This window comes from Nansenia antarctica (genome assembly GCF_963989245.1).
Source record: "Nansenia antarctica genome assembly, chromosome: 8".
Taxonomy (NCBI): domain Eukaryota; kingdom Metazoa; phylum Chordata; class Actinopteri; order Argentiniformes; family Microstomatidae; genus Nansenia; species Nansenia antarctica.
Genome location: NC_137678.1, coordinates 51,713,231 through 51,734,252, shown reverse-complemented (window position 1 = coordinate 51,734,252; position 21,022 = coordinate 51,713,231). Strand labels below are relative to the sequence as shown.

At 43.6% G+C, this 21,022-nt stretch overlaps 2 protein-coding genes across 2 annotated transcripts; one reads left to right on the top strand and one right to left on the bottom strand.

Moving 5' to 3' along the window:
* Nucleotides 1-163: 163 nt before the first annotated feature.
* On the top strand, nucleotides 164-13,820 carry LOC308164371 (cystine/glutamate transporter; the record flags this gene model as incomplete). The annotated part of the gene is made up of 12 exons (XM_080538475.1): nucleotides 164-395; nucleotides 1,691-1,817; nucleotides 2,217-2,332; nucleotides 2,496-2,621; nucleotides 3,368-3,467; nucleotides 3,570-3,614; nucleotides 3,728-3,851; nucleotides 4,210-4,313; nucleotides 5,154-5,250; nucleotides 5,758-5,907; nucleotides 11,492-11,669; nucleotides 13,756-13,820. The coding sequence occupies 12 exons, from the start codon at nucleotides 164-166 to the stop codon at nucleotides 13,818-13,820; spliced, it is 1,464 nt and encodes a 487-aa protein (XP_080394601.1).
* Nucleotides 13,821-15,504: 1,684 nt separating this feature from the next.
* On the bottom strand, nucleotides 15,505-19,731 carry LOC308164370 (forkhead box protein M1-like; the record flags this gene model as incomplete). The annotated part of the gene is made up of 8 exons (XM_080538474.1): nucleotides 15,505-16,323; nucleotides 16,711-16,880; nucleotides 17,017-17,071; nucleotides 17,397-17,456; nucleotides 17,640-17,768; nucleotides 18,409-18,603; nucleotides 19,007-19,155; nucleotides 19,296-19,731. The coding sequence occupies 8 exons, from the start codon at nucleotides 19,729-19,731 to the stop codon at nucleotides 15,505-15,507; spliced, it is 2,013 nt and encodes a 670-aa protein (XP_080394600.1).
* Between the last annotated feature and the right edge of the window lie 1,291 nt (nucleotides 19,732-21,022).

Below are 21,022 nucleotides of genomic sequence, written 5' to 3'. Positions count from 1 at the left end.
TCCAACGGGTTTTACAACAGTCACCATCGGACAGAAGGAGTGTCAGCTATGAACGATATGTTTTTGTAAAGCCGAAAAAGACGTCGTCGGTTCGTTTCCAGTAAATGTCATCTTCCTGTCCGAGACAGGTGTCTTCCGAGTGCCCCTTCAAGGCAGCAGAGGCATGGATGGAGCCAAGACAAAGGGAAAGGGGGATGAGGAGGTGAAAGAGAAGAAGGACGAGGATGCGGTGCACCTGAGGAGAACGATAGGCTTGCTGCCCGCCACTTGTTTCATCATTGGCACGGTGGTTGGCAGCGGCATATTCATCGCCCCCAAAGGGGTCCTCATGAACACGGGGAGTGTGGGACTGTCCCTGGTGGTGTGGGCACTAGCGGGGGTTCTCTCTACCTTCGGTAAGAATCCCGTTTGTTTTCGTTGAACATTGAAAGAGCTGGGCTATTACATACAAGATTGATAAAAGAGTTGCAGCTCACATGGAGCATTTCTTTCTAAAAGACTATTCAAATGGGATGAAATCATATTTCACATAGAACAGACACAGAATGCATATTACGTGTTACGGTACATGTGGGAATACGGTACATGTGGGAAAACTAGGGTTAGGGTTAGGTGCTAGGGTGCTAGGGTTAAGGTTAGGGTTAGGGTTAGGGGTAGGGGTAGGGTTAGGGTTAAGGTTAAGGTTAGGGTTAGGGTTAGGGTTAGACATGCCGGCATGTACCAAGTCACCCTAGCACCTAACCCTAACCCTAGTTTTCTCACATGTACCGTAACACATGCACCTACTCCAGCCTATGTCAACAGCAGGGGAGGCTGCTGGTGGAGGTAGAAATCGCAGGACGGGTTCATTCAAATGGATGGAGTGGAATGGGGAACGGTACCGTTCTTTCTTGGATACCGTTCCTGATTCCATCCCATGCATCACAATGAGCCTGTCTTCTGACTTCTACCTCCACCAGCCTCCCCTGGTCAACAGATGGAACTGTAGTCTATTATACAACAGTTAGTTCCGACCAAGTAATTTGATTGGACAAGAGGCATTCCCATGAGTGCTGATATACAGTATAACAGCACTGGGACTTTTAACTATATGTATCACTCCGCCGCACAGATGTTCTACTAAATGACCGTTAATTAGACTACATGTTTGTGTTCAGGTTACTAGGCAACAGTCCATTTGAAGTTCAGTTGCGGAAATATTTTTGGTTTATTTTTATGATTAAATAAACAAACAAATAGTAATCTGTTGTCGCTTATTACTGTTAACTAATAAATCGCACTGTAGAACTGTTGTATAAAAGCTTAGTTATATTCAACCTACATTTCCACAGTAAGCATGTAAGCGTGTGGCATGTGTTCACTTAGCTGAGTCATGTGACTCAGGGGGTTCACAATCCTCTCATATTTCTGACATGTTAAAGCAACAGATTTAAAGATTTCGATTTAGTTTCCACAGTGACCGATTCAAGAGATCAAATTAGCAGTAGGCCTATGGGCAGGTCAGGGAGAGTGATCCTGCTTATGCTGCAACTCTCCATAAAAGCACACAGTAACTGTTAGGAATAATATAATACCCATACAACGAAAGGTAGTAGGAATTGTAGGAATATTTACGCAAATATGAAGTAAAATACTGTATAATCTATAATGTATTAATGTGCCAGTACTATCTATCCCTGTCCTGTGTTAGGGGCCCTGTGCTACGCGGAGCTGGGCACCAGTTTTACTAAGTCAGGGGGCCACTACACCTACCTACTAGAGACCCTGGGACCCCTGCCTGCCTTCCTACGCCTCTGGGCTGAGTTCATATTTATCAGGTCAGTTAATGGTAGCTGTGGATCTTCGTGACGTTAGAATTATAAGGTTCTATCTCCATTTTTGTCCAAATTGATTTTTTTTTACATAATCGGATCCATTAGGTGTTTATTAATGCCTGTGTGGTGTTATTTTTTTAAATGTTGACATTTTTTAGTTAGTAATTAATAAAATACTAAGGTTCCAACTCACAAAACATAATGGAATGTAAAAACTTTGACGCTCAATATCTCTGAACTACCCTAAACGGAGATAGAACCTTATAATTCTAACGTCACGATATACTGTATATCATATATATTCATATCATCTATTTTGATTCAGAGATATATTTAGAGTTATACACAATGTCATACGATGTCTGCTGTTTTCATGACCTGTGCACCATGTGGATGCTGCAGGCCAGCGGTGGCGTCCTATGTGTCCCTGGCGTTCGGCCAATACGTGGTGGAGCCCTTCTTCTCCCCCTGCGTGGCGCCCCCCGTGGTGATCAAACTGGTTAGCATCCTTGGAGTGAGTGAGTGACGCAGCTCTCCTTCCTTTTTCTACCTGGATTCCGTGCGGGTTTCCATAGAGTGCCGTCTATGACTCGTCTCATGTTGTGAACTGTATGTATGTATGGTTTCTACGGAAGGCGGTTTTGAACTAAGCTTTACGGGTACGTCAATCTCTTCTTTTAGCGTTCGTGGTGGCGGTGAACTGCTGGAGCGTGTCCCTCGCCACTCGTACCCAAGTCACTTTGACGGTGATCAAGATGTTCGCCCTGGTCCTGATCATCGTCCCTGGTGTCATTGCGTTAGCCAGAGGTGGGGGCGGATGTGTTTGAGTTAACAGGGGAGGCTGGTGGAGGTAGAAATCAGAGGACAGGCTTGTTCTAATGGAATAGGGAATGGTATTGTTGTGGATTCAATTGATTCTTAATAGATTGAGTAAACCTTATAAAGCACAACGAGCTAAAGTAGATAAAGTCTCCAAAGAGGCCTTTTATTAAGCCAAGTCACATGAGCGCAGAGAGAAAATAGCAGACAAAAAGCCCCCAACATTGGGCGGAACTCATATTTATAGAGCTGTCCTTGGTCATGAGGTCACTATTCTTGGGAACCAATCATATTATACAAATCTGTGATTGCGCAAGTTATGGGCCCTGTCCACAGTCAGAATTATTCACTGCGCCACAGATCTTGGCACATCTCTTACAGGAAGGAAATGGGCCTTCCTTGAGTGCTAGAATCGCCAAAATGTAGAGAGACTTCAATTCTCAGTATGAACTGATATAAAAGTACAACATTATCGATAGTGTTACATACATTACAATGAGCCTGTCCTCTGTCCTCCTTTCTACCTCCACCAGCCTCCACTGGTATGCAGTTACAACCTTACTGCCTTTATCACCAGAAACATTGATTTGAGTGCGTGAATACAAACATAGATGTCTGAGGCACAATGACAAAAGAAGTCACGCCAGTAACTGGGATCGATTGGGTAATATGGCCTCTTTTAATGACACCCAGTGTTTGAGGGCATGATCTTTATTCCTCTTCCCCCTCCTCAGGACAGACAGAAAACTTCCAGAATTCCTTTGAAGCGGAGACATTATGCCTGCATAAGCTGCCGCTGGCCTTCTTCTCTGGTCTCTATGCCTACGGTGGATGGTATGGACATGAATAGTAGGCTACATACAGTGTATCTGTATCGCTGTCCACTGAAATCTGTATGCAAAGTTGTTCTCCTTTCTCACTCTCTCTCTCTCAAAGGTTTTATCTCAATTATGTCACAGAGGAGGTTATCAATCCAAATAGGTACTTCATCTACTTTCATATCGAACATACTACCAGGTGTCACATCAATGTGTGGTTGCACGTTATTTCAAAGAATGTTATGCCTCATACTCATTTGCTCTATTTTTTCCTAGAAACATCCCATTGGCTATCATCTTCTCCATGGTGACCGTAACCGTGTGTTACGTACTGGTTAACGTGGCGTACTACACCATGATGACGGCAGAGGAGCTTCTGGTGTCGGAGGCTGTAGCTGTGGTTAGTGACACACCACAGTGTCAAAGCCAAAGAGATCAAATACAGTTTGTGACGTTAGAATTATAAGGTTCTATCTCAATTTTTGCCAAAATTGAGTTTTTTTACATAATCTGACCCATTAGGTGTTTATTAATGCCTGTGTGGTGTTATTTTTTAAATGTTTAAATTTGTTGGTTAGTAATCAATAAAATACTAAGGTTCCATCTCACAAAACATAATGGAATGTAAAAACTTTGACGATCAATATCTCTGAACTACCCTAAACGGAGATAGAACCTAATTCTAAGCTCACAAGTAGCGGTAATGTGTGTGAACATCAGGCGAATGTCATGTCCCTCAAACTCATCTGTTTCTGCAGACGTTCGCCAACCGTGCCCTGACAGGTTTCGCCTCTGTGGTTCCTGTGCTGGTAGCTGCGTCCTGTCTCGGGGCGCTAAACGGAGGCTTTTTCGGAGTACCCAGGTCATTTTCCCATTTCCTCTCACTAAGCTTCAGAGCCAGAATCGGAATGGCCAAATATGAATATGTAACACTAATTGTTTAACAAACCATGTAATACTAACTGTTGACTTTAATGTTATGGATGATTAAACATTTATGAAGTTGTTGATTCAACCATGTAATCCCTAGATGAGAATTATTAATCATGCGTGCTGACTAGAGAAACTGGTAACCCCTTGCTCTCCTCACCCCTTGCTCTACTCAGAAAGGTGCTACCCTTTTGGCCTAGGAGTTACCTTTGTAGTTACCTTTGTACCTTTGTACCGTGGCCTCAATATGACCCCACAGCCTTGACCTGTGGACCATTTCCCACGATTTCCCTACCTTCGAGAAGAAACAAGTTATCTAACAGATGCAGGAGAACATGTTCCAACAGTTCCCATCAGATAAGAATGTATGGTTCCCTCTAGAAGAAGCATTGCTTGTTCAGAAATGACCCCAAGGATAGTAACTTGTGACAACCCTGACCTGGAGAGGGGAGGTTTGAAAGGTATAAAAAATGTGTATTCTAACTGTATTCTGGGCTCTCTGTCTTACGGGCTACGCTTGTAACCATTTAGTCATATAAACCGAAAGAAAACATATTGTGGACATGCATCTTTGCAGAGTCTCACCAAGGACCAAGTGGTTTGGACTTACATTTCCACGACAGAATACACTTCGTCATACAACTGATCTCTCTGTCTATGTGTGTGTGTGTGTGTGTGTGTGTGTGTGTGTGTGTGTGTGTGCGTGTGTGCATGTGTGCGTGTGTGCGTGCGTGCGTGTGTGTGCATGTGCATGTGTGTGTCTGTGGTACAGGATGCTGTTTGTAGGGGCCAGGGAGGGCCACTGGCCGAAACTGTTCTCAATGATCCACATCCGGAGACAGACACCACTGCCTGCTGTGCTGCTGCTGGTACGTAGAGTACTGACCCAATACACTATCTACCTCATCAGAGACCTGTTGCATAGAGTGCATCTGTACTGTTGGAATGCCACATCATGGAGATGTGAGTGAATGTGTGCATTGTTTATAAAGCTCTCACTGGCATAGCACCAGAATATCTCAGACCTTTTGCTAGCATATCAGCCCAATAGAGCTCTCAGGTCTTCTGACGCTGGTTTTCTCTGTACAAAAGAAGAGATTTGGTGAGGCTGCATTCTCATTTTATGCACCCAAATTGTGGAATGCACTGCCAGTTTACATTAGGGATGCAACCTCAGCAAATATGTTCAAGTCAAGACTAAAAACCCATCTTTTTAATATTGCCTTTAAATTACTAAATAATTATGATTCTATAATGATTGGAGCACTTTGAGCTGCAACGTTTGCAGGAAAAAGGCTATACAAATAAAAGTTATTATGATTAAAAAGTTATTATGATTGATAGTCACGATGGTTGTGTTGCCCATTTCCCTGCAGTACCCGTTGGTGGTAGTGATGGTGGCCAGAGGAGAGATCTACCAGCTCATTAACTTCGCCTCCTTCTCTCGATGGTTCTTTATCGCCTTGGCAACCACGGGGATGCTCATTCATCGCTACCGCTTCCCCCTCCACCCCAGACCCTTCAAGGTTGCTATGACGATGACTCATGTCACTGCCAATAGTTGGTCCATTGTTCTAGTGAACATTTTCCTTTTAACTAGTCCATAATGAAGCAATCATTATTTGGACTCTTTCTCCTGCAGGAGGTCAGTGTTGTATTCATAAATGACCAGATCATCATTTCGTGAGCTTAGAATGATAAGGTTCCATCTCCGTTTAGGGTAGTTCAGAGATATTGAGCATCAAAGTTTTTACATTCCATTATGTTTTGTGAGATGGAACCTTTGTATTTTATGAATTACTAACTCAAAAATGTCAACATTTTACAAATAACACCACACAGGCATTAAATGTATAGCAGTTGACCTGTTGCTCAGTTGGTCTGTTATCCACAATCAATGAATAGTCACTTTATTTACAGCCCGTTGTAGAACAATACATTCTTTTATGGAGTGATTGCTCTCTCCTAAGTGCAGTATTCCTCACTCCCCATAGTTCCTATAGAGACCAGAAACACCAACAGTGGCATATAATATATTACAACTCTTTAAATACATCAAGAGTTGTCGGCTCTGTATAGTTCAGTCTGCCATTGTGTCGACAATCAACATTTTTAAAGACCCACTCTCCTCCAAATACACATTATTAATCACAGTATGCAATCCCAAAGGAGGCTGATCCAATGTTCCTCTTGCTTGTAAATAACATCGTCTGTGTGTTCCCAGCAGCCGGTGATGAGGCACATGGAGAAAACTAATAACTCATTGTCCACTAGAGGGCAATGCCGGTCCAAGTGTAGAGCGTCACAGGCGGGCTCTCACTTTAAACCCTAACAATGATGGAATCATAGGCAAAAACACATCACATGCACATACAGACAGAAACACACACACACACACACACAGCTCACCTCGTTCAGGAGGACCCACACGTCAGAGTTTACGTGCACTGTCAGACGTATAGAGGAAAGTGGCTGCATCGCTGCATCGATCTGTCCCTCGGCCACACCGTTCTGAAAGGAGCCTACCTCAGCAGTCACAAGACACATTCAATCAGTCTGGGCCTGCGAGCATCGGAACGGTGATCTACATTACTCCATTCGGTTGTTAAGTCTGACGTTTAGCAATTTCCGGGTCCAAACCAAAACTTCCCCGCACCAGAGTACCAGTGTACTAAAGCGGTAGAATGACAGTTCAATCGTTTTTTAGACTGGGATCTATTCATACAACAAGGGACACAGCAACACTTTCCCGTTTTCCCCATATTTGTCAGCGTCTTTGAGCCTCGGAAAAGAGCTATACAAATATGAATTATTATTACTGCGGCATTTCGAAGAGAGCGCCTCAGCCAACGTTGGACCCGGAAACACGTCACGACTTAACAACCGAATAGGCAATGATGTTGAAACAGCACATAGTGTATTGTGGTGGTTTATCAAGTTGAGCCTCAGGACGTTTGGTTTGTTTGTCGTTGCGTATGGAAAATGTACAGTTGAAGTCAGATGCTTACATAGACCCTAACCAAATACTTCTAAACTCGGCATCTAAGTAATGAGCTGCCAAGTCTCACGCAATCGCCGTGAGACTCACGCATTTCAACCAGTTCTCACGCTCTCACGCCGCATCTCTATTGGCGAGAAATAACAATTGTTTTACGGAAATTTTTGAAATTCAATTGTTTTATTTTTGAAATTCCTTGAAAGAAAGCTACCGGACATGAGTTTCGTGGCATCTTTCTGCACGCGCGTTGAGTCTGCAATCGAAGTATGGAGTTAATTATGTGGCATAATTATTTCGAGAAAAATATTATTTTGCGCAAAAGAAAATACATTTTGCGCAAAGGAAAATCGATTTTGTACTCAATAAAAGTTGTTTATTTGCATGTCTGCTTAAGTCGATAATGCACGCAGCACAGTTGATAGTCAACATTTGCTTGACCGGCAACATTTGATTCTTCTCTCTCAAAACATTTTACCCTGCTAGAAATGTGCCAGAATTCTGATTGGCTGGCTGGCCAGTTCTTAAATGTGTTAAAATGTCTGATTGGCTGGCCTGGTTGTCAATCACAACATTTACGGACCAAAGGCGATTGGCGGAGATGAGAAAAGTGTGTGAAGAGTGAAGATATACATTACAAAACTTACTAGGCGTTGTATGAGCCATCTTTCGCCATCTCTTCACTCTAAATCTTATATCTTCACTCAACCTTCAACCATCAATTTTCTCATCTCCTCCAATCGCCTTTGGTCCGTAAATGTTGTGATTGACAACCAGGCCAGCCAATCAGACATTTTAAAATGTGGGCACGCTGTGCAATAATATTCAATGCAGAAACAGATGTACATCAATCAGCATTCTATTAATAATACATTAGACTTATATAGCGCTTAGACACAGACGCTTTACAAACTTCAACAAAGATCGAGTAGTAATAATAAAAAGAAACGGGTAAATAGAAGAAAGTATAGGGGCCTAATTAATGTCAGACCCTGGATTGGTCCATGGTGGACCTGTGCCTAATATTCAGGGGTTTTAACAGGGCACCTGCTCTATAGCCTGCTAGCCAGATGTTTGCACCTTTTGCCTGGAACTGGTTCTCTGAATGTCAGTTAGTGTGAGCTTCACCTAGTGGTAGGAATATGTTCTGCAGATTATTACAGGATTTATGTGTTGATTAAAACATACTGTAGTTGCATAAAACCTCAGTCCACCACAAGGACAAGGCTTCAGGGTTAAAATTAGGTAAGGGTCAGTAAAGTATCCAACTTAAGCATCTACCCACAAACATGCATAGACTGAAATGGTCTTCTGCATTGTTCATTGACAGGTTGTAGTTCAAAGCAGCTTGCGTATGAGGTTTAGCCATTGGAACGTAGATTTAGCTAAATTAGACCGCATAGTTTCTTACTCTTGGTATACCTAACTAGTTAGAACTCATTTAGCAACATGCAGAAGATGGAGTCAAAAGGTATGCTGGTTCTGAAGCAAAGCATAAAGCTAAGACTGATGAAACAAGGTGGATATCATGAGGGGGTTAGACCCAAACCTCCCATTGTTTGGCAAATGTTAGCCAATACTATTTAAACAACTCAACCATGAATTACATTTTCTCCTGGCCCATAGACATTGAAGGTAAGGAACCATCCAAAGGCTCAGTGTGTTCAGTAAAATATGTTATTCAGAATAAATAAAACACCAGATACACTTCTGAGATCTCAGTTCCGTTCATCTAAAAAGAGAATGACGACAGTAATCAAGACAAACGTAAAGTTAATTTGAGAACTCAGGAATAAGATTACGAATTGACTTAAAAGTAGATAAAACAGGCCTTACCCTCGTCGGACGCCCACTGTCAGGTTGCCCCCGGTCACCAACACTGTGAGGTTGTTGTCCACCGGCAGGTTGCTATTGGTCGTTGCAGTAGAGGGGGCCTCACCTTCAGCGGTCACGTTGGCCTCTTCCAAAGTCACGTTGGGCCCGTCGTAAGTCACGTTGGGCCCGTCGTAAGTCACGTTGGGCCCGTCGTAAGTCACGTTGGGCCCGTCCAAAGTCACGTTGGGCCCGTCCAAAGTCACGTTGGCCCCGTCCAAAGTCACGTTGGCCCCGTCCAAAGTCACGTTGGGCCCGTCGTAAGTCACGTTGGGCCCGTCGTAAGTCACGTTGGCCCCGTCGTAAGTCACGTTGGCCCCGTCCAAAGTCACGTTGGCCCCGTCGTAAGTCACGTTGGCCCCGTCGTAAGTCACGTTGGGCCCGTCGTAAGTCACGTTGGGCCCGTCGTAAGTCACGTTGGCCCCGTCGTAAGTCACGTTGGGCCCGTCGTAAGTCACGTTGGGCCCGTCGTAAGTCACGTTGGGCCCGTCGTAAGTCACGTTGGCCCCGTCGTAAGTCACGTTGGCCCCGTCGTAAGTCACGTTGGCCCCGTCGTAAGTCACGTAGGCCCCGTCGTAAGTCACGTCGGCCCCGTCGTAAGTCACGTCGGGCCAGTCGTAAGTCACGTCGGGCCCGTCGTAAGTCACGTCGGCCCCGTCGTAAGTCACGTTGGCCCCGTCGTAAGTCACGTTGGCCCCGTCGTAAGTCACGTTGGGCCCGTCGTAAGTCACGTTGGCCCCGGCGTAAGTCACGTTGGGCCCGTCGTAAGTCACGTTGGGCCCGTCGTAAGTCACGTTGGCCCCGTCGTAAGTCACGTTGGCCCCGTCGTAAGTCACGTTGGCCCCGTCGTAAGTCACGTTGGCCCCGTCGTAAGTCACGTTGGGCCCGTCGTAAGTCACGTTGGGCCCGTCGTAAGTCACGTTGGGCCCGTCGTAAGTCACGTTGGCCCCGTCGTAAGTCACGTTGGCCCCGTCGTAAGTCACGTTGGCCCCGTCGTAAGTCACGTTGGGCCCGTCGTAAGTCACGTTGGCCCCGTCGTAAGTCACGTTGGCCCCGTCGTAAGTCACGTTGGGCCCGTCGTAAGTCACGTTGGCCCCGTCCAAAGTCACGTTGGCCCCGTCCAAAGTCACGTTGGCCCCGTCCAAAGTCACGTTGGCCCCGTCCAAAGTCACGTTGGCCCCGTCCACAGGCTGAAGCAGCTCTCCAGAGTCATCGTAAGAGAGTAGTGCTAGAACATATGGGGAACACAGCGCTCAGTGTCATCCAACAAGACTTGGAAATGTGTCAATGATTAAGTAACAAGACAGAAGTGCCATTTCACCCAAATGCAGCATGGAAAACCATCAAGTTTAATTATTACACACAAACCTGTGAGGATCCAGAAATTTAGCGCAATTCTCAGCAATACCATCACAGCATACATGATACGACTTCTGTAGTTCTGCTCCTCAAGAGCGAATACCTTCCCTGAGTCTGTGAGGTTTATAAAGGCTACATGCTGCCTGGCTCCCACACCTGAAGACTATAAAGTCCTAATTAACATAGCAGCTTGTTAGCGCTTCAGCCCATTACAACTAGTGATGATGTGGTGGTCTAATGGTTAGTGAGTTGGACTTGTGATCGGAAGGTTGTGAGTTCGAATCCCGCCTGAAACCACACCACTACTAGTGTGTCCTTGAGTAAGGCACTTAGCCCTCAGTTACTCCAGGGGGAATGTCCCTGTAATTCGTAATTGTAAATCGCTTTGGATTAAAAGCGTCTGCAAAATTATTAAAATGATTAATTAATTAAATTATTATTAAAATTAAATTGGAAAAAGTGTCGATCTATCGATGCAGTCGATACAGCAGCTCCATAATGCCACCTGCTGGTCAGGTCACGGTATGGCGGCTGTATCGACTGATTTACAAGTCAAAATACAATAAGCCCACCGTCATCTGCGATGTCTAGTTCAATAAAGGTGCTGTGACAAACTGTGTCGATGTGTATGTGGCCATATATGTATGTGTGTGTCTAATATGCTGCTAACAGTGCTAACAGTGTAAATATGCTGCTAACAGTGCTAACAGTGCATCAAATCAAAGCAAGCCTGCCTATTTCATTGAAATATAAGTGAGCAAGCGGTACTGTTTTTCAAAGTAAAATAATACTGTTTAATAAACATGTAAAAAACTACATTTTGACAAAAATTGAGATGGAACCTTATAATTCTAATATCACCATATCTATCCTTTCCTCTCAAGGTGCCGGCAGCCATCGCGGTCACCTTCACAGTGGTGTGCTTCGCCATTGTGGGGACGTCTCTGTACTCGGACCCCTGGAACACGGGGGGCAGCTGTGCTCTCACCCTGACTGGGGTCCCTGTGTACTACCTGACCGTGGCGCGCTCCCGCCTGCCAGCCCGATGGAGACACACCTTCAGTGAGTCACGTGGCTGCTATTCGCTTGTTAAGTCTGACATCAAAAGTGACGTTTAGCAATTTCCGGGTCCAAACCAGAAATTCCCCGCACCAGAGTACCAGTGTACTACAGCGGTAGAATGACGGTTCAATCGTTTTTTAGACATGGATCTATTCATACAACAAGGGACACAATACTTTCCTGTTTTTCCCATATTTGTCAGCGTCTTTGAGCCTCGGAAAAGCGCTATATAAATATAATGAATTATTATTATTACTGAGGCATTTCGAAGAGAGCGCCTCAGCCAACTTTGGACCCGGAAACACGTCACGACTTAACAAAATGAAAACACTGAAAAATAGACGACGGTTCAAACATAAGACATCCATTTATTCCCAATGATTATGTCAAGTGGTCAACATGACCAGCTTACCCAACTTAACGTTAATGTTAGATCTGACTCCAAAAGACATTCCATGGTTAATAATGATTGACAATGCCTTGCTCATCCCTGTATGACAATCGATCATATTGGATCCTAGATTCCATTAAGAATACCCAAAATGCTAATTCACCGCCCCCTCACGTTAAGATAAATCGGCTTGCTAGGAGTTTACGTTCCTGCCTATAGCAGTAGCTGATGACCTCTCTCAACCTCTCCTTAACAATGCATGTGAACATCAGACATTGGTGGTAAACTCTGTGATAACCTGGTCACGATGATGTTGTGTTGTTTTAACTGAAAATGAGAATATATATAATATCAACAAAATAGCCAATGTAACAGTTTCAAAGCAACATATGACTGTAAGTCCTAACCACACAATACGTGCTTCAAGGACAACACAGGAGAATGGTGTCTGTGACGGGCCTAACCCAAAACTCCAAGAATAATGCTGCCCCTCTCCTTTAAATATCATTCACAACAAAGGATAAGGTGTGAGACACATTACAATCGCTAAGACCTTTTGAAAGACCTTTTGCTAGCATATCAGCCCAATAGAGCTCTCAGGTCTTCTGACGCTGGTTTTCTCTGTGTACCACATGTACAAAATAAGAGATTTGGTGAGGCTGCATTCTCATTTTATGCACCCAAATTGTGGAATGCACTGCCAGTTTACATTAGGGATGCAACCTCAGCAAATATGTTCAAGTCAAGACTAAAAACCCATCTTTTTAATATTGCCTTTAAATGACTAAATAATTAAATTAAGATTATAAAAACCCATCCTTTTAATATTGCCTATAAATAACAAAATAATTCAATTAAGATTATATAATGAATAAAGCACTTTGAGCTGCAGTGTTTGCAGGAAAAGCGCTATACAAATAAAGTTATTATTATTATTATTATTATTATTATAAAGGAATGGTCAGGGTGTGGTTTCTTCAGCCACATTACAATCGCGAAGGAATTGAAAAATGGTGAGAGTGTGACTTCTTCAGGATGTCTGCCAGCCCGTTCAACTGCTAATAGTAATACACATTATACGACTCTGACTCCCATCTACACAGCCGTGTTCACTTCACATCTGTGACGGATACTATTGCATTGCTAACTTGCCATCGAAATGAATTGACCTCTGTGAGGTTGTGTGTGTTATAATTGTGGCTGTCATGAGCCAATATTCAACATTGTCATGACACACCAAACCTGAATTCTAAATAAACCCTATATACCCCATACCCCTATAGGGTCCTGTAGAGACCTAAGATTATGAACCAAATGTAAAGATTGTGGCAAGAACTCCATCACCCCTATCGGTTAAGGGTGGAGATATGGTAATATTATTTTCACCTATCCAATCCTCTCAGATCTTTTTATCGACTAGCTTGTTTTTAATGTGTTGTGTTTTACTGTTTTTCCTACTTACAGTATATTTTTGTTTTTATTTGCATGTTTTATCTGCGCATTTGTAATGCACTTTGTAACACTGTATTGATAGCTGCTATATAAATAAATGTATAATTATTATCTTTGCCTAAGTGCCTAGGGAGATTTGGGCTGAACGCACTGGCCGGTTCCAGACTTGGTTTGCGAACGTGAACCGGAACGGTTCTTCGCCGGTGTGAAAGCCCTAACAGTGCTCTCTCTCTCTCTCTCTAGACTCCTGCAGTGAGAAGCTCCAGATCCTGCTTGAGGTGGCTCAGCAGGAGGTCCAGACATACTGAAGACCCTGTAGATTCATATAGCTGGCTTATACCGCCATGTCATTCTGACTAAATAATCAATGAACTCTTCTTTATTCAATCAAAAATGAAAATTAGTGATGTTAGATGTATTCTGTTAGGTGTTCATAGTTCTTTCTTTTTTTTACATAAATAAAACAAGAGAAACTGATTTCTTACCCCTTTATTCAAATTACAGATACAAAAGATTTACAAAACTGATGTGCTTTGCTAAAACATCCCAAATAGGTGTTGTACTAAGACCAACTATTCCCATCTCTGCAGTAGTGCCATCTGGTCTTTGGATAAATTCTGACCAGAATGTTATTGCAAGTACGTGGTGTGAATGCTTGTGTCAGTTAATCATTAACATGATTATGAGGAGACTGGGTGGGTAGTCAAAGTGGAGGAAGACCATTACAAATATTGACACAAAACCCCAACAATGTATGTATTGTAAGGAGCAGCGACCCAACACCCCCAAAAAATAAAAAGGCACTTTTCTTGAAAAGTTGTAGACCCCAAATGTTATCGAAAAATAAATTCAAACCGTAACATGACACCACTGATGGAATGATGTAAACAGTGGAGGTATGTTATCACATTGCGAACACCAGCAATCCCATGGCTATGGCACGATATTCAACACAACAGCAAACAGATAACTTGCTGCATACAATCGCAAGCAACCGGACAGAATTAAGAATGAAACAAAGCTACATATCACTTTGGGTTGGTCATGAACAAACGATTCCTCAGCTCCTGCTCTCTCATATGAAGGTACTGCAATCGTTAACTGTTCTGGTCAAAATGAGTATTCCTCTAATCTAGACTAAAATTGTTCAAAGATTTTTATTCCGATAGATTACTTTCTACACAGTACGATACATCAGAAGAAAACGCATCACCCCTACACCATGCTTTTACATACATAGCTGATCACTCTACTGCTAAAATGCATTGATTATTGATTGATTTAATTATAATTATTATTAATTAATTATAATTATTTCATTGATGATAAGTTCACAAAGTACTTTGATGAGAAGTGTCATATCTAGAACGTCTCTTGGAAAAGTGCATTGAAATAGGTGTTGACTTACTGATCAATCAAACATGCTTGTTTTTATGTACGGTACTGATATGACCGCAAACACTGAGCCTCATTGGGGGCGTAGACAACGTCGTTTTTGTTCCTCATTTGACCACATCCTCTCCACTTGTTCGTGGTGTACAGGTTACAAGGTGATCAAATGGCAACTCCTGTAGGTATGCAGCAGAGGCATAAGGACTTCAAATCTAGCATGGTAGTGTGTCGCTGGTTCATCAGTTAATGTATCCATTTAAATACAGCTAAATATATTACAAATGTGCAAATCAAACATACATAGGCTATGTACGCAAATACAATACTTATCTACTTTTCTAGCAGTTCCTTCAAGACTATGGTGGGAGGCAGTGAATTATAATAGTCAAAATATTGGTAGCTTGTGGAAAGAAACTACCTACACGAGACAGCATAAGAGAAAGCGGCAGTGACGGAGTTAGTGACAAAGACGAAAACTTGAAACTGAAATTCAGAAAGAAATCCCACATGTAGATTGGAAGACGATATGTGAGGAGCTTGGTATTCAGACTCTGGCCTATGTTTTCCCCAGGTGAAAGAACTTGGGAGAGGAGGGTAAGCTCAGAGCAAGGCAAGGCTTACTCCAGAAAAAAATTGGGACCAACTGATGTTGCCAATGCCCAGTTCGTCGTCCTCTAAGCCAGAGAAGCTGATGTCCACTAGGATCTTGCTCAGGCTGTCGTTCATGGTGTCCAGGACCAGGCCCTCTGTGAGGGATTGGTTGGCTAAGGAGGGGCCCCCGACCTGGAGCTCTCGGGAACAGCCCGGCAGACGTCCCCCGCCCGGGGGGTAGTTGGCGGCGCCGGCGGAGAGCCCGGAGGAGGTGAGCAGCTCGCTGGGGGAGTTGAAGAGGGGCAGGTCTTTGAAGGGCGTGCTGCTGAATCTGAAGGGGGTGTAGTCGTGGAGCTGCGAGGTGAAGCTGGGGCCCGGGGTGCGGATGGGGCTGAAGTCCAGCACGCCGCGGCTCTCCTTGCCCAGCGGGGTCTCCCTCCACGGCTCTGGCAACAACGTGGGGGGCTTGCTGGGGGTGGAAGAGGCCGGATGGCTGCTTTTGATAGGGGTCTTGAAGGAGTACTCCCTGCCGGGGCTGTCGGGGCCAGGTCGGGGGTCCAGCTCAGTGTCACGTGTGTTCTGGAAGGCCGACCCGTCGGAAGCAAAGCCAGAGTCGAAGAAGGTGCTGTCGGGGAAGAGGAGCACGGGCTCTTCGTTGGTGGGCAGGACGAGGCGCTGCTTGCGGCGTGAGCTGCTGACTTCTCTCTTGGCGGTGGGTGGGACGGCCCCGGGGGACTGCATGCACAGGGAAACACACACCTGCTCGTCCTTCACCTGCTCCTTGGGGAGAGCACACACCATCACGGTGGGGACGTACGCGTGTGTCACCTGCCAAACACATAACACAACAAACACTCGTCATATGGAGGAAATAATTTGTTCGGTGATTTTTCAAAACAAATTATTTCACTTTTCAAAAAATGCCAGTTGAGAGAAGACGCTGGCGTTGCTTGTTCGCCGCTTCTCTGCCCGAAATCTAGGTGTAATTGCAGTATACAATTGCAGAGTAGATTGTCCTGCACTTAGATTTAGATTAGTAATCAAAAACTTAATTAGACCCCTATACTTTCTTTTATTTCTCTTTTGTTTCTTTTTATTATTACTACTCAATCTTTTTAGTTTGTAAAACGTCTTTGAGTGTCTAGAAAAGCTACATGAGTCCAATGTATTACTATTATTATTTCTCAAAACAAACAAATGTGATTAAGACTTTACCTTGGGAGCTATGCGGACCTTCTTAGTCCCACCCGAAGAGCAAGGTTTCAGCTGGGGGGCCGATAGAGAGAGTTGTGGAGCCGAGGACAGGTAGAGGGAGGGGGTGATGGGGAGCTGGATGGGGACCAGGTATGAGTCTGTTCGAGGAAGAAGGGGCTTCATCTTCCTCTCTGAACATGGGGAGGAGGGAGGAAAAAACTTCATGAGACAATATTTACACCTTCATTTCCAGCTCTTTCCAGATTTCACAATCTTCCAGCTGCTTGTGCTCCCCCCCACTTAGTCCCAAGTCTTTCTCTCACTCACCAGGGGCACTTGCAGCTGTTGTTCTCTTGAGTTCAGGAACCGTTCTCTTCTCACGCTTGAGAGACAATTGAGATGTTCATAATAATACAACACATTGATCCTTAATCCTTTACTCCTCTCAAAGGCAACACATGAAGACAGAATAAGCTAGACCTGGGGGAAAAGGTATAGCTGACTGACTACAGTTTCTATGAGGTAATGAAGTAAAGTCATGTGTGTGTCTGCCTCTCTCTGCATCATCTGCTCCTGCAATAAAATGTCCACTCGAGCTAATCAAGACCAGATGGAAAAGCATGTCCTCTCTGCCTGCCCTGTCCTGTCATGTCCTGTCCTCCCTGGCTGACTGCTTCAGAGGGAAAGAAAGGTAAAAACAATCTTACGTGTTGGTCTGAGACCTGCATCGTATGAGGGAAGGTCGAGGAAGATGGGTCGATACCAGTCTGGTGGGCAGGGAACCAAGAAAGATGTGACAGTGGCAAAGATACATTATTATCAACAACGCAAACAAGACAGTGATACGCACAGATATAACCATGTGTGGTCTGTTGAAGAGTTTGGAGAGTTGTGACGGTCAGTGGCTAAAACTTGACATAAGAATAAACAGGTTCTTTCAACATGCTCACCTTGTAAACCTGGTCCAGTGTAAGGCATCGATTAGCTTCTGGTGGGATGGTCCAGTAGGATATCTTGGCATCTTGGGTCGTCTCACGGGTGAACATGCCATGCAGGGAGAGGTTGTGGCGAATAGAATTCTGGCGGGGGGGGACATAGAGGGAATCAAAATAAGATCATTATCTCATGGCAATGCAAGTTTCCTTTTTAAAGTTGGATCCATACCCTAGGAAGTCTACAACCCCTAGGTCTAAATGAGGATTTTGACACGAGTGTCGTGCTATGAATAAATTACTTTAGATTTATATGTTCTATGCTATATGATGGCTTCTGCCTGACGTCTGCATTTCTCTATAGTTTTTTGTCCTGCTATGTATATTGTAAATATTTGATTTAGGTGTTTCCTGTCTCATGAACACTTGTTTTTGTAGTCCACTAAATCTAAGACTACAATTCCCTTGATGCCTAGCCACTAGGTGACATTTTTGACACAGGTGTTGTGCATTGGCTAAAATGAAGTGATGTTGTTTGAACCCTTTATACCACTGCATTCACTTGTCTACTTTATGCCTGAGGAAGGTCTATGACAGAAAGCTCGCAATAAACAAAACAAATGTGTACAGTGTTTGAGTGTGCGGATGCTGTTATTTTTTTCAGTTCCAGCACCTCAGCTAAGTCTGATCACAGATGAGCGGTGGTATTTTCACTATTTTAAAGGAAATTGACCGCAACATTGTCTGTATAGGACACCTGACAAAATGGTTTTAGTAAATGGGTTACCTTCCAGCCTGGCTTGGCCACATTTCTGAAATATGGGAAGTGGCCCTCAATCCAGGTGTAGATCTCTTTCAAAGTCATCCTCATGTTCTTTTTACTGTTGATGGCAAACTGGATCATTGCCATGTACGAGTATGGTGGCCTCTCTGAGAAGGGGTCTTTGATAACACTTTCGGTTTCCATTTGTTTACTTTGTGGCTTTGGAAGGAAAAAAAATAGGTTGGCTTGTTTAGATACTTCACTTGGGCAATACAAACTTCATAAATTGTTTCATGTAGCATACTATTTCGAATACTTTTCACATTCATTCTATTCATATTGGTACACTCAATAGACTTTGCTTGCTTGCCTCAAATCTGTTAAACAATGAATCAAGTTTGTATGGTCTTAGTTGTCCTAAAACTTTATTTGTATACTATCACACCTGAGGGCAAAACTGGTGTGACAAACACACTGGGTAAACAAATGTGTCAGGAGAACACACAGGAACATGTTAGACTACTGCAACAACAATGTATCAGTAAACCCTCCTTGAGGTTCAGGGTTTGTGTACTATGCCTAGTGACAATCCCACTCCAGTGACAAGAGACAGAACACAAACCTGGTGTATCTGTGGGCATGGATCATGATTCTCCTTGTCAGAAACCTTCTTGGCAGCATCTGGCCCTAAGCCGTCTGTGCTCATCTTCCCAAGCCACTGGATGTTAGTCAGGCTGTCATCTAGTGGACAGCAATCCAGGTCCTTATTGACTGAAAAACAATGATTGTGCAGAATAACCTGTACCTGTTCCTTGTGAATAGCTCTTCCATCAATGGATGTTTTTCATGACATGTGGTGGTTCTTTGAGCAAAAATATTAAATTAAATAAACATGAATTACATTTACTTACATGGTTTAATTGTAGTCAGAGACTTAGGATCTAGAAGGTAGTCCGTTTTGGATGCTTTCTCTGGCCGTCTGAAAAGAGCCATGCTACTCCTACCAGAGGTGCTTCCTTCCTCCGGACCATCTTCTAGATTGCCACTTCCACTCAGAAGGATAAACTTGTTGGGTCCTTGAGGACCACACTCCTTCCCTTTAGCAGTGAGTGCTGCAATAACACTCTGAAGGTCTGCAGTTTTAGGGATGACTACCACTTGCGTGCCAGGCATAGTGGGGTGGTCCATCATGCGGATGCCATCAGGAAAGCGCTGGCCACCTGATGGTTTGGATGCTTCTTTGCGTTTTGGTCCATCTGGCTCATCCTGTGAGGGAGCTGGATCATTTCGCTGGAAAGCCAGCTTCCTCCTCTTGAGGATCAGTGGTCTCCTTGGGCTCTGTCTCATTCTGATCAGATCACAGAGACTGTCCTTTTATGCTCACTTGCTGTCTAAATAAACGACAGACAGGGAAGACAAGCCACTAGATTAATTGCAATCAGATGATGAACAATGAGCAGTTGATACTAGTTACGTGTACTATTCAGAACACATCCTTCTACCTGAAAGAGACGAGTTGTAAACTGGAGGGTTGATGTAACAGCAGTTGATTCAACAACGTTCGAATGTTCCTTGATGAAAGCTAGCTAGCGTAAACCAGACAAGGCAAAAATACATTCACACCAGATGTGTGTAACACCAATCAACTTATGATTAGCCTAACGTCGCAACTTTTAGTCACTCAAAAACATCAATTACAGCTAACTTTACAAGCCAAAATCGAAGTAGCCTCCTTAGGTGGCTGACAAGCCAGCGAGCTAAAAAAAGATCCGTCTTTCAAATGTCAACTGAGTGTCTTCTAGATCTAGAACACAATGTCGTGACGTCATCATTCTCAATCAAAAGGACTAAAAAGTAAAAGATGATTGACAAGCATAGAACAGAGGTATAGATATCGTTTTGGTTTGGTATTTTTGAACTTTTTGTTAACATGCGTAAGTAAAATGTTGTTTATAAATGTTTCTATGTCTTGATGATGCACTTATAAGGGGAAAACCACTCATGTAAAAAGGGTAGGCGCATTAATATCGTTTTTTGTTTGGTACTTTTGAGTTTTCTGTTGAGATGCGCAAGTGACATTTTGTTGTTGTTGTTGGAAAGAAAACATGCATGTAACAAGGGTAGGCGCAATAAGCCATGGCTTCAGCCACAACCTTTTTGGTCCTGGTACGCAAACATTTTATTTTGTATATGTATTGTGAATTGTATAAAGGACCAAAAGAAACATTCTCAATCTCAATTCTGTGGTGATGCTGACTCGTCGCTAACATCAGGGGAATCTAGACAGCCTGGAAGTCATTCCATCAACGTCGCTAAAGGAAAATCCAGGCTTATTTTGGATTGATCTCGCGAGATTTATAAAACACCCAGCCATATTTGGATAAATCTCGCGGGATGTATCAAAAATAAGCCTGGATTTTCCTTTAGCAACGTTGATGGAATACCCCCCCTGGGCTGGTCAACTTGCTGGATGGAAATGCGAACTAGATCATGTGAGACTGAGGGGGGAGAATAACTATAGAATAGCTGACTAGAACATGAGTCAGTCATGTAACTATTTAGCTCGTTAGAGCCAGATTATAGCTTCGTTAGCCAGTTTACGTTAGCTACTCTTGCTACCGTTGACAGCTAGCTGTCT